At 35.5% G+C, this 13,786-nt stretch overlaps 1 protein-coding gene across 1 annotated transcript in view; it reads right to left on the reverse strand.

Annotated features, from left to right (window-relative positions):
- Positions 1-13,786, reverse strand: part of GABBR2 (gamma-aminobutyric acid type B receptor subunit 2) — a 458,385-nt gene that overhangs the window by 236,735 nt on the left and 207,864 nt on the right. Inside the window, exons 5-6 of the mRNA XM_005517349.2 lie at positions 5,917-6,018; positions 684-749 (exon numbers count right to left, since the gene is read on the reverse strand). Of these exons, the coding sequence (XP_005517406.1) occupies positions 684-749; positions 5,917-6,018 (168 nt within the window). The remainder of the gene's footprint in view (positions 1-683; positions 750-5,916; positions 6,019-13,786) is intronic.

Here is a 13,786-nt window from a genome sequence, read left to right on the forward strand (position 1 = left end):
TTTAATGACAATAACAGTGGATAAGTTAGCAGCACATTCACACAAACAAATGGTGAGGATAGGGAATTTTATGTTTGCTAGTCTTACTGTTTGGTTACTGTTATTGGTTTAAAAAACTTCATTTTTTACCAACTAATATCTGCTTTCATGTAATATATGTAAAATGTGCAGCAGTCAGATGTGAGTGACAACTGTACAATTAGCAACATTTTCAGTAGCAGAAATTATTAGTGTTGCTGAGTTAGGATGAAGCGGAACTGGCATGAATTTCTTATTCTTTAAAAGCAAAACATGCAAAACCCATACACACAGACATTGGACAGCTCTTGGACATGACTGAGATCTTTCAATTCTCTCCAGAGTTCTCTCTCTTGCTACATATGCAAGTATTTTTCTGTATCTGATGAGAAAAGCAATACTCAAGTTTGATTTGGCATTTTCTTCCACTACAGGAAAGTAATAATAAGAAGAAGCTAACCATGCAGCCTACGTCTAAATTCCACTGAAGTCAAGTACGAAGTATTTTATTGAAAGAGAAATGGAACTGAGCAGGTGTAAGTTCTCTTTAGGATATAAAACTTCACAGAGCTGAACTCCATGAAGAAATATTTATGCTCAAGTCACTTTTTATTCAAATGCAGCACATTCTTTAGTCTGATATGCAATTAAATATATTTACTTACACAGCAGAAAACTTTCACAGCCATTTCCTCATCAAACTGGCCAAGGATTATCCGAACGTCATTGCCCTGCAGATTGAATAAAATGTGTGGCAGTTAAACACAGTCACAGCTTCCAGATACCACTTTAATTGGCCATTCAGATCATGCAGGGAGTTAGCACAGATTACAGCTGCAGACAGAATTAATACAGAACTATTTCATCTTCTCTAAGTTCAAGAACCTGAAGTAATGCAAAAGAAAAAAAGAAAGCTGAGGTGTAGAAAATGATTAGGCAATAGTACTAATGAGAGTAAAACTGACACTACAGTCAATTATTATTCAATAACACCAAAATATCAAATATATTTTGCTTCTTTGCAATATTTATTCTAAAATTTTGCATATTAGAACCAGCTGAAGACATAAACTTATCACTGCATGAAATAAAACTGTAAAATTAAGAAATGAGATTTGTGAGAATAAATGCCTTGATATTATGCCTGTTTTAGCAATTTTAAAAGGTTTTACTCATACAGCATCTTCTCTATAGTCACTAAAACACATCAACTACTCCCTCTCTACTCCCTCCCACCTTCACACATTAAAAAAAATCATCATAGTTTAAGAACCTATGACTGAAGTCCAAAGGTAATTTTACTTTCATACTTAGAAACATATTAAGAGAGTTTTCCTAAATTCAGGAGCATTATGCAGGAAAATATTTCTCCAGGAACAGGACTAACCTCCTCCTAACATGAAAAATTACTTCTAATATCCATAAAACACACTTTTATGACTTCACATTACCTTTTCTTTCACACAAAGGCAGAGTTCTCTGCAAAACCTTGAGCAAATTAAATTTTTCATTTCTTTCATATAAGACCTGTTTAGAATTACTAATAGCTCTTTCCCTCTCCAAGGAAAAAACAAACATATGATTCGGTATGATTTTCTGTGGCAAAAAACATTTAAGTTTTAATTAAATCAATTTGTCAAAGTTTCTTGTTTTTTTTTTTTTTAGCTCAGATAATTTCACTGTTTATTTCCTGTTCAGAAGAAAATATTATGATGGACAGTGCAGTAGGATATTAGAAAGCCTCAGTAATTAAATGCATGAAAACAGTATCACTCTTAGCATGGTTTAAATCAGAAATAATGTAATGTGCTTTGCTCATTCTGAACCTGTGCATTTTCAGTAAGCCTGCTTCTCTTCATTTTTATATTTAGCCACAGACTGATAAAGTAATGTAAATCTTTTTCAAGTGGATTAGATTCTTTATAAACAAATCTAACAAGGTTACATGAAATGAAACAAACAAATTACACAAATTACAGCAATAGTATTACAGTTTTTGCCAGGATAATAAATAGATTTAGGAATTATGCACCAAAAAAAATCACCTCATCTACTATTTCTTTTTTTCATATTTTAAAAATAATTTGGTTATTCTTGGAACCTCAGCGCTGAGTCACTTGACTGCTCTGAACATAAAAATGCAGACTTAATATTTGAAAAAAAGAGTAGCAGAATTTGATTAAAAAATAAATGTCACAGCACCTAATAATTAAACTTAAGATTCGAAGAAATTCTTTTCCATTTTATGACACAATGAGAACCAATTAAAAAACCAAACAAACAAAAAAACAAACTATGTGTGGCTTAAACTGTGTGGCTTCATAAATAACGATCCCAGAGGGCACATGCAGCAATGCTGCCCACTGCCTGCTTGACAGCATTCAGACTGAAGTCATAGCGTCTGTGGTGTGTGGTTTCACACCTTGAGACATTGCTTCCACCTGATTATCACATAATTTAGTATGCAGTTATGTAACCAAGGAATTCTGTGTCAGAACACATGTAATTTAGGAGCTAATTTAGGAAAATCTGTACAACAGCCCTTCCTCTTTCATGCACAGCAGTCTTCCTCTGTGCAATGACACACTCCACAGCCAGCCTCTTCCACCCAAACTCCACACAAACTTTTTACATCCCCTTCCACATTTTCACCAGATTTGTTCTTGAAGAATTGCATTCAAGACTGCAAATAAGCCTAGATCCATTGGATGCCAGGCTTGGGTCTGCCGGCTCCGTCCCACATAAGAGGCATTGAAGTTTCAAATTCATGCACCTGCACATAGCTCAAGTCCCTTGCAGAGATTTTATCTGCATGGATAATGAAGTCTGCACCAAAGGGTATCAGAGCTGGGTTCCTGTCAGTGCTTGTGGATCAAAGTCCGCTTTACAGACTCATGCAAAGAGATAAATCAGATGCTTGCTGGGAATAACTTTTTTACCTCTTCATTCATACTGTTAACTGACTATAAACCAGCATGATTTCCTTGCAAGGCTATACTATTCCTTCACACAGAACCCTTGCAGAATGATGCAAGTTAACACAGTGGAACTTCCTCATAGGGATCAAAGAAATCACCTACTGGATCCCAACAAGCGTCAAGTCTCTTTTTCAGAGAGCTGTAAATTGCTTGCATGGAGCTAAAACATATTTGACAGAAGAGGTTTTAATTAATGGAACTAGGCAGGTGATCTAGAAGATGATTAAAAACATCCCAGGGGGAAGGCAACTCCCAAAACTGCACTTACATAAAAAGACCAACGTTTAGACTGTTTGCCAGATGGTGAGCTGTCATATTTACTCTTCCCAGAGATTACAGTAGCAATATCAGCATTTAAGCTTTGCCCCTTAGTAAGAAATACATATGTTCCCATATGGACTGAAGTTCAAACAAGAAAGTGAAGAACAGTTATATTTCATTTACCCACTGTTCTGGCAAACCCTGCATAAAAACATGTTTTATAAATTAAGCACAGCCTCAAGCCTCAGATAATAAAGACACTTTTTCTCCCTTCTTTCTTTCACATAGGTGAGGATATTATTTGGCTACTAAATATAAAATGTTTTTGGTAGCACCAGGAGTTGAGTAATATAAACCCTGAAGAGAGTGAGGATCAACACATCTAAGATGCTCTACTCAGAAATGAGGAACAACTTGTCTCCTTCACTGCCATTTCTAACAGCCTCACACACGAGACACTCCTTAGCCTTTTCAGAGTTTTTGAGTGATGCATATTATGCTGGAATAGGCAGCTATTTTTTTTTCAGCCTTCACAGCTTCCCTTCTTTGATCAGATTTTAATCTGTCTCATTTCTAATGAATAACAGCACAATGTTGTATTATATAGCTTTCCAGAGAAGGATTGCTACAATATCTCATCTGCCAGGAAAAGTCAATGTCTTGGCAGGCTCTTTATGAGATACCTAAATTGAATAGCTCAGATACTCTGTCTTATTCTCTAACATGCATCTGACAGTCAAGAGGTTATCAATAAATCTACAAAAACCTGGGTAACTTGACAACAGAGGTAGCCACATGTTCTGCCTTCTAAATGCTTAGATGTCCACTTGAAGAACTATAGATAAGCCTCTGACCTTAGCTATGGAATCACTGATGGTGAAGGTGAACTAGAGGACATCAATTCCTACCATCACAACATGGTGGTAATTCTTTTGTCCTACATGCAAGATACAAGAAAGTTGGAAGGAGAAGTGCTATTGCTCTTACAGTTTGTCTGTACATGCTTAGAATTTGCAAGCATTTACATGGATGTGCAAATCCATCCCTTTCTCTGAACACATAAATGAGTTTTAAAGATATCCTTAAGTTTACATTTTAACAGTGTAGTCAATGCAGTAGAAACTAAGGTGCTACCAAGAGAAATATAAAATATATTTCTGCAAATCATACCAGATTTTTCTGTTTTCCATTTCATAATCATCAATTTCATTAATTTAAATTGTGTTTGTGAAACTAAAAGATATTTCAGATATGCAGATATCTGTTTATCTATATGAGGTTTACATGTTGAAGGAATGAATATTAGAATTGTTTAGCTAAATTCTGTGTCTAACAAGTAGCTAACAACAACTAACCTTATATTTCTGACAAGAACAAGCAATTTTCTAGATAATTGCTTATTTATTTTTTTGCTAATTTGTTTTGAGAAAGAAATGAAGCAGTAACAAATATATTGTTAGTTCAGTCTCCTGGCATTCCCTGCAAAACAATCCAGTGTGTTAATGCAGAGGAAAGCTGCAATCACGTTGCTTCTTCTGGTTTCTAGCCTAAACATCCATGCTTAATATACATTTTTTTTCTTGTTATTACACCACTGCTAGTGAAAAATATGGACTTCACTGTAACACCTACTGGGGTCTCTTCAACCCAGACAGGTTTCCAGACAAGAAATGCAAATTATCTTAGACTGGGCAGATAAAAATGGCTTTCCACAAACATAATTTTTACCTAATAATACTTTAAACATTCAGGCTTTCATCTGTATATTGTGGAAATAATAAAGCACACTTAGTTTACCATGCTCCAGAACCTTTCCAGCTTCAGTAGTGGTCTAGTCTTACACAAGTCAATACTCTTGCTTTAATTTTTTTGTTTTTGTTTTTTTTAAACATCAATTAGTCTATTAAGGTTTTCTTGTAACCTGTTTCACATATATTTAAGCATTTGCAGGATTGTGGCTTTGATTGTGTCATATATACTTGATGCCAGAATAAATTTGATCTTCCCCATTTGAAAGTGCTTTCTCCTGCTGTTCAATCATTTTTTTTTCATGTTCCTGTGCAGTTTAAGATTCATATCTCCTGTGTCTAGTTTATTGCTGGTTGCACTGCATGGTAATGCTAAAATATAGTTTTAATTTTATGAGATGCCAGAAGTCTAATAAATCATTCTAATAAGAGAAGGATGGGAAATTATTCCACTACCAAATTTATTTTTCCTTCTTTTTTCCTTATGATTCATTTGGAACCATGCAGATGATGTTAGCAAAGAATTCAATTTAAAATATGTAATGAAGCTAATGGAAAGAGTCTCAGTATTCTTCCTACATGATAATTCACTTTAAAAGAGTTCTGGTTTCAAACCTCAAGAGTTTTCACACGTATATCACTATGACTGGGGCTTTAAGTGCAAACATTAAGCCAGAAACAACTTCCCTTATTTATTATCACTATTAAAACTATTAAAAATATTTACTATACACATAGACCTTTATTAACTTAAGAAGGACAAGGACCTCAAAATGCCAATTTTTTGATATTGTTAGGCAATGGAATGTAGTAATACACCATTCTAACACAAATTTTGTTTCTTTACTCCTCTTCCTAGAAAAAAAAAAAAAATCACCACTTTCTCTTTTTCACCAAACAGCAACACATACCTTAAGCTTCTTTACACTTGTGCAGGGATCATTGGAAAAACTCTCAGTATCTGAAATCTCGATGTCTTCGCCATAAAGGACTCCAGTCAGATCGTTCCTCACCTGTCACAAGTTGAGAAAAAGGCAAACTAGTGAACTGAGAGCCAGTGAGAAGGAAGCAGATGGACTGCATTTATATCTGTAATGACAAGCAATGATCTTGACAATGATATATGCACCCACATAGTTTTTTCCATTTCACCTAAAACGTGATCAAGGCACTATTCCTCTATGACCACAATGTGCTACCAGTGGCTGTACCATGTGAAGGACTTTACTACATGCAGCAAAAAAAAAGTTCATATACAGCCCCACAAACTGGGCTCCCACTTTGTGTCATGAGGACAGACAATTCTTTATTTCCAGTTGTTCTGTTACTTCCAGGACCAAAAACTTTGTTGCAGCCAAAGTGATGTATGAGACAGTATAAAGGGAAAATACTCATCAAGGAAACTTATACACTCTCAAGTACTGATTTAAGCTGGTCCTAGCATGAATCAGCAGAGCTTTGCTTACATCCCTTAGGGCCTGATAAAGCCTATGAACTCCTTTGTGGCCTACCCCTCTCTTAGACCACCCATCACACCGTGGGGCAGCAAGAGGTAGGGTTGGCTTGAAGGTAGCACATGTACTAAATGTGCTAAAAGCACCAGGTACTAGCAGATTTTTTTCACTTGTTCAGTAGTGGCAAGACTGTCCTCTTTGAGCTGCCTGATGGCACAAAGAAGACAGATAACATACAAAGCAATCTGTAGGGTTTTTTCCCATATAACTACTTCATGGTTTTCTGTCTTAGTTGCTGCTGGTGTTCCTCCAGCCACATGACTGCAAAACCAGTTCCACATTACCATTCCTAATAGACAAGCAAAATAATTTTAGTCTGCAACATGATTACAGACTGAAATGAAGAGAGTGGCACACCAATTTTAAGATAATAGAATTACGATCGCATCAATTGGAGTGATAGTCTATTTAATTTATTTGTAATAACAGAAATAGGAGAAGAAAATCACTGTAAAACAGGTATCCCACATGAAAAAGCAGAAAATAGAGGATGGAAGATATGTGACATTAAACAGGAGAATTTAGAAACCTGTGTGTCATATGCAGATACTTTCTGATGACCCTGTAGGGGTCATTTCCTGACAATCATCACAATACCAGATGCCTTAATTACCGCTTTCATGGCCTCTATGTCATCTTATCCCCTTTAGTCATGCTTTAAAATTACCAAGACACATTTTTTTTTTACTTTCTAAGCTTTTAGAATGATTAAAACAAATGGACATATCAGTAACTTTTCATTAAAGATTGTTTTATTTCAGAGAAGCAAGTCAGAATGGTCAGCCTGCCATAATTTGAGTTACATCCTTTAGCCTTCTGTGATGTTACCAGTTTTTAAACTCATTTTGTGAAAATGTGTTCACAAAAAGTGATTAGTAGTGACTTCTTTTTCTGCTTCTATACTACTAAAACTGAATTATTGTTATTTTGGCTCCAGCAATGTCATTAACTGCTCCTTAGAAGAGAGGTCTGTCTCAATACAAAGAAAAATTGGGTTTTTTTTAAAGAAACCATCAGTGATAACAAAAGGAAACAAACCTTTCTTGATCATAGTTTAGCCAATGTCCAAAATCCTTCTACCTAGTGTAAGCAAACACTACAACAATCATTTGTTACTGAACAAAAAGTATCATTTTCCTTACTTAGCATCAATGTGCTTTCCAAAGTAATACAATTTGTCATATGCTTCTACCCAATATTGTCCTACTTTCTTCTGCATGACAAGAATTTCTTAATTTCAGTTTTTCTTTTCTGATATTTTCTGACCAATTCTAGTAAGTCTTTTAATCAAAGAAAGACTAGTTTAACATTATTCAGCTAAACTGAGGAGAAAACAGCTGATTTACCAAATACTGTCTAGTCAAATTAGGCCATTATTAACATAAGAACAGTGACAAAAACACACCTTAAATATTATTAACACTTATGGATAGGCTTCAGTGGGTGGTGGGCACAAGGCTGATGATTATAAAAATTATACTTCAGACAGTCTACTGACTTCTTGGGATTCCATCCCTTCAGAACTTGGCACTTGAGGAATTAAATTGTGTATGTTTGGGTACTTTTCTAAACAGCGCTTATTTAAATTCAGCCACTGAGAAATTTCTTCGACATCTCCCCTGGCTCATCTGCTAGAAGCAAAGTGTCTGTGGCTTTCAGAGCTCCTAGACTTTTTATTTATCTACTGATTAATCTCCCAAAAGACACACCTTACTAGATTTTGTGCAAAGAAGTTGAAAACCTTTTCTCGTTACTGCTGGAAGCAGATATTTGCTGTTTTCCAGATGCATCTGTTGTGGAGATTTTTCAAAAGAAAGATGATTCTTTCCCATTATCCCAACAAGATAATATTAGCAGCTCTGTAAGAATTTAAAAAGATTTTTCTAAAAGTCGACATTTCCCTTTCAGTGCTCTGACCTATGTCTGATACATCATCTAATGTCCCTGGTCTTGAAGCTTTTTTACTATATTTTCCAGTTTTTACTTCTCATTTCCACACTTTTTTTTCCCCCCCACCAACCTCAGGTTCTTTTCTTCCTTTATAAATACTCTAAATATATAATGGAACAGAAACTTGTGGTTTTCTTTCTACAGAGGTTCTTTCAGATAAATTTAAATTTCAGATAAATTTAAATTTAAGAACCTTCTGATTTAGATTTAGGTCCAAAGTCAAAATTTGCAAAGCCTCACCTCTAGTTCTAGAGCTGCCAATCCTGATGCAAACATTCCTATGTTGGATGAAATCTGTGAAACTGAGAATACAAAATGCTGCATGTTTTGTTTTAGCAGATGCTTGCAGTCCTGGAAAGCGTATCACCAGCAGTTTTAGTACAAGCAGTTTTAGAGCTCAGCAGCAATCGTTTCATTCCACCAACTCCAAGTAAAGAGAACCATAAACTACTGTGCTTCTAGTTTTTTGTTGTGTAAATAGGGTAATTTTGACTTTCCAAAACTGCTGTATAAAGTGATAACAAAACTGCATTAAGCTTTTATGGGGATCCACAGTTGCTAAGGAAATTTTGCACTAGCTATAACACAGAAGCAGTGTAATTCCACGTGGGTTTAGACCCTTGTTAACAATTTAATGAAGGTTGCAGCTCTATGTCTGTTTATATCAACTTTACATACTTTATAGACAGCAATATTTCATTTTCCCAAAACAGGAACTACCAACCCTGATCACCAATAAAACTGAAAATTTTCACAAACCACTGATAGACACTTTTGCACTGTTCTGCCTACAAAACTACATTAAATCAGTATTTCACCATCTTATATATTTAATCCAGGTGGTCAACTGAAAAAAATTACTGGGGTGTAAATATGTTTACTTAGGAGCAAGTTCCAAAAAATGAAGGGTTTGTAAGGGATGCTTTTGCAGGAAGAAAAAGATGGCCCTTTTGCTTTAGGCAAAAGAGAAGATGTAATGCAAGAGAACTGGTTTTTTCTCTCTCGTTCTTCCAGAGCTGCTCTGTGATTCAGCTCCTATGACTGAAATAAAGGTTTTAAAGTTTGCTACCAAGTCTTGCTGTACATTCTTTTGTGAAGTGGATGGCAGCAATACTTGCCTACCTCATAGCTCTTGTATCAAATTTAGTGATGTTTGAGAGGTGAACAACAAAGTCCCTCACCCTGCACCTGTGAAAGAAGAAATACAGGCATTTTGAGGAATAAAGAACTTGTACTGCAAAGGAAGAAATTTTAATTTCTTTAATCTCTAGAAAATTGAGAGAGTAGATAGAATAAATAGGTGGGCTGTAAAAAATGGTGAGTCTAGAGGAGATAAAATTGCAACATAATTGTGGTTGGTACCAGAAAGATCGGATTTAAGAAAATGCTTTAAAAAAAGCAAAGTTTTAAGAAAAACAAAGAAAATGTTGGGGAGCAGCATGGTCTGGCTCCCTAAGGAAGTGGGGCACAAGTGCACAGCCCCTGGAACAGGGATCTCACCAGCCAGCAACCAAGCAAAGGGAGCAGAACAGGCTTGGAGAGAACAGCCAGTTTCAGCCACGAGGTGACACCTCCACACAAGTTCATGGTAATAAGGCAGGTCCAGTGTAAAGCTGGGAAGTTGATTCACAAGTCTGAACAGAATCAGGTTTTGTAAAAATAACCAGGGTCAGACAGAATCCATGATTGCTGGGCAGGTCCATACCAAAATGACAGGACTGGGGACAAGCCAAGAGGGTCCCTGCCAGGCATGGCTGTATGGAGAGAAGGAAACCAGCACTTCACAGCATCACGAGGGCATGGACTGCTGGCACTGAGTTGAGCCAATGGGATGAGGGATGGGAAAAGAGGGGGCTGGGGGGTGCAGCCTTGGGAGGCTACTCAGGGGCAGAAAGGGCTTTTGGTGCTCTCAGAACCCCAACACTGAATTTTGGGGTTTTTTTTTTACTTTCTACAAGAGCTTTGTACAATGATTCTTTGTGTACAATATATGAATGACCCTGTCCCTCACAAGGATACAAAAGTTGTACACATAGTGATTGTATTTTGGGTGAGGTGAGATTGCACACTTCAGTGAGATTATGAGTGCAAGCACCTTATGACCTGTAGCAAATAGTTAGCATTCATTTGACAACAGTATTAAATTTTTTTGCAAGCTAATTTTATCTGTTTTTTTCCAAGGAAAACAGTAAAGAAAGGTGATATTCCTGATGAACTGTCAATCTAGGGATGATAGTTTGGGTTTAGGGGTCTCCACTGACCAACATTTCAAACCAGTTTTCAAATTATACCTTTAAAGACACAGCTCACTCAGTTAATCCTAACTCTGCCAGTTACAAAATGAATTTAATAATTTTTAGAATAATCATACTACTTTGCTTTTAACAGATATTTCTGATGACCTTTCGGTTCACTAAAGCTGCATGTAAGTACAGCAAGCTAAATCCTTGTCGTCCAGGGCAGTCTAATCCTACCAGATGTTGATCATAAGAGATGCCTAACAAATGAGAACTGGTCAAACCAGATGGATTACACAGTCAGATATTTCACTGTGATTTCCTGTTGTCCAGAATATACAGTGCACTTTAAAATGTTATACCAGAGGAGTTTCAGTACAGGCACATAAATATATGTGGACAAAACAAATGCTTGAATGATTAGAAAAAATCTCCTCATTACATTGACAAAATTGTGAATAAATTGTGAGTAATTTCATAGGACAGATTACAATTTTTAGTAAAGGGATTACTAAAGATAGAGGTCTCACCATATATGATACATATTATTCATTACAAGCAAACACAATTATCCCTATTTTCATTCCAATGGAACACATTACTCACATTTAGAGGCTTAGAAGCATTAAGTGAAAACTTACATCCAAGAAATACTAACTGCAGAGATACATTTTCATTGGTACATGATACACACAACATTTGGGACAACAAAAATGAAACAGGTGGTAGAACCTTATTTGAAGCAGAGAGACAATGTAAAAATAAAAATGGAGAAAAAATATACCAAGAGAAAACAGTAAAATATTATTTTGGCTAGTAGGAAAGAGTTTCATTTAGAGGAAAACTAAAAAACTAAATATGTTTTATTGTGTGAAGGAGAAATGAAATCAGAACTGCATTGAATTTAATTTTCTGTTTAAAGGAAATCAGACATTTATTAAAAGTACCATGTCTGTGGTTTTCATTGTGACAGGAAGGGAAGAAGGAACCTGGAATACTGGATTTTTATTTGGGCAAACTGCCACTGTATGGGCTTTTACAAAAAATGTGACTTTTCTCATTGAAATAGGATGTTAGTAGCTGAGTCTAACCTGAAAACTAATGCAATCAATATTAGTCTTGCCTACAAGAAGCACCCACATTTCAGACTTTCAGACTAGAGCAATAATAACACTGCTAATGATTATTTTGTTGTATTTATACTACGACTATACATTCCATTTAAAAATGTTTATTATCCTCCTTTCTGCCTGGAATGGCAAATATATACATATAAGTATGGTAAATATGGTTTCACATAAAACCTACATATGTGTGACTATCAAACAGAGCATACCTATTTAAAAATAAACCTCTATGAAGTCACCTACAAAATGTTCTAATTTCCTCCCAATTTCTCTAAAGAAAAAAGAAAGAAATTTTCTTACTTCACCTTTCTTGTGTTTTTGGATCGCAGAAGTTAAACATAATCAGGAACTCTGATGTTAAACCCTACCAGTTCTGTGTAAAAAGAATTGATGTAGGGTCCTTGTGGTAGGGTGGGAAGTTAATTAGGGGCATTTAGGGTGACCTACAAACAGTCCAAGTTAGAAAGTGATTTCTCTCCAATGGAGGAAAAAAAAACAATTAATCTTATCAAGAGGTGGATAGGTTGCTATGAGGTATTTGAAGAAACTACCATATTACAGTGAGATAAAAATTTAGCTAGGAAAAAACCTCAGGGATCTGCACCATAGCAAATTATGAGAAGGTTAAGTTCCACTTAATCTACAGGCATGTTAAGAACATGCACATAATGTTCAGCAGGACTTTGAGCAGTCTGAAAAAACAAGCTCTCTTCACTAAGACTGGACACTAAGAAAAATTAAAACACAACTCAGTAGTACAGCAGAGTGGAAAGACATGGTACATTCCTTACAGGAAAAAAAAAATACATAACGCACTGCCAACACAGAAAGAATCTCAAAGACAGTAGGCAAGAACTGAAGGTGATGATGATATATTCTATAAGAAATAGCATCTGTTCACATGAGGAGTTAAGGAGCACCAATGAATAAAACTGAAAAAGAAAATACACACAAAATATATTTCTGTTTCCTTCACTGTGAGATACCACCTACAAAACTGAGGATAATGTGATTTCTGATGGCTTCCAGGGAAATAGGACAACCATCTTTCTAGAAGTTTATCAGATGTGACTTGCAGAGAAAGCAGAACAAAATTAAAGGATGTGGAGGTTGCAATATCATACAACAGTAATTTTCATGTCAGGTATTATGAAAGTAAATAGGGGCCATATTGAGAATAGATTATTTAATAATTCATAAACCAATGCCAGAAGTGCAAGTAATTAAGTGAGAATTTAGAAATGCTTGTTTATTACAGCAAGGGAATGCAATAGGACTACTGAAGTTGGTGCAAGCATTCAAGTATCTGGGAGTGCTGAAATACTCAGTATTTTATCTTGGGGGGAATGTGGAGGCAGACAAGCGAAGGCGCTCTATGTTATTATGTGTGAAGCGCAATCAGAACATCAGATGAAAAATATAGAATACATATGTATCTTTTTCTGGAAAATTAAATTTCACAGGCTTTAAATATGAGTTTAGAGGAAAAGATACTTAAAGATTTTTTTTTAAAAAATAAAAATTTAAAACCCCCTAGAATACATAGCAAGGCTGCTTTATATTGGTGAATTTAGTCTAGCCTAGAAAAAAATAATAGAATATGGAAAGTCTCATAGTACCACAAAAAAAAAGAATAAATCACACCTTAGAAAAAGAAAATCAATTTCTTTTGAAGGACACACTGTACCACCACCCTCAAACCTACTTCTGTAATAGTCCACATGTAGCAAAGACTGTTTGACTACTGAACCGAGAATTAGGGACTCAAGATCTGACTATATGACTAGAGGTGGGTAATGTATAGTAGTCAATTCTTACATACATACACATTCCAAACACATTACATTCAGGAAGAGCCCATTTACTGAAACAATTCTAAACAGAATTCACTGAAAGAGATAATTCAAACAAATATGAATGATAATTAAATATGGTTTAAGAAAATGTTAATCA

The sequence above is a fragment of the Pseudopodoces humilis genome, chromosome 1, assembly GCF_049639895.1.
Source record: "Pseudopodoces humilis isolate 2021_Gansu_Grassland_sample_001 chromosome 1, ASM4963989v1, whole genome shotgun sequence".
NCBI lineage: Eukaryota > Metazoa > Chordata > Aves > Passeriformes > Paridae > Pseudopodoces > Pseudopodoces humilis.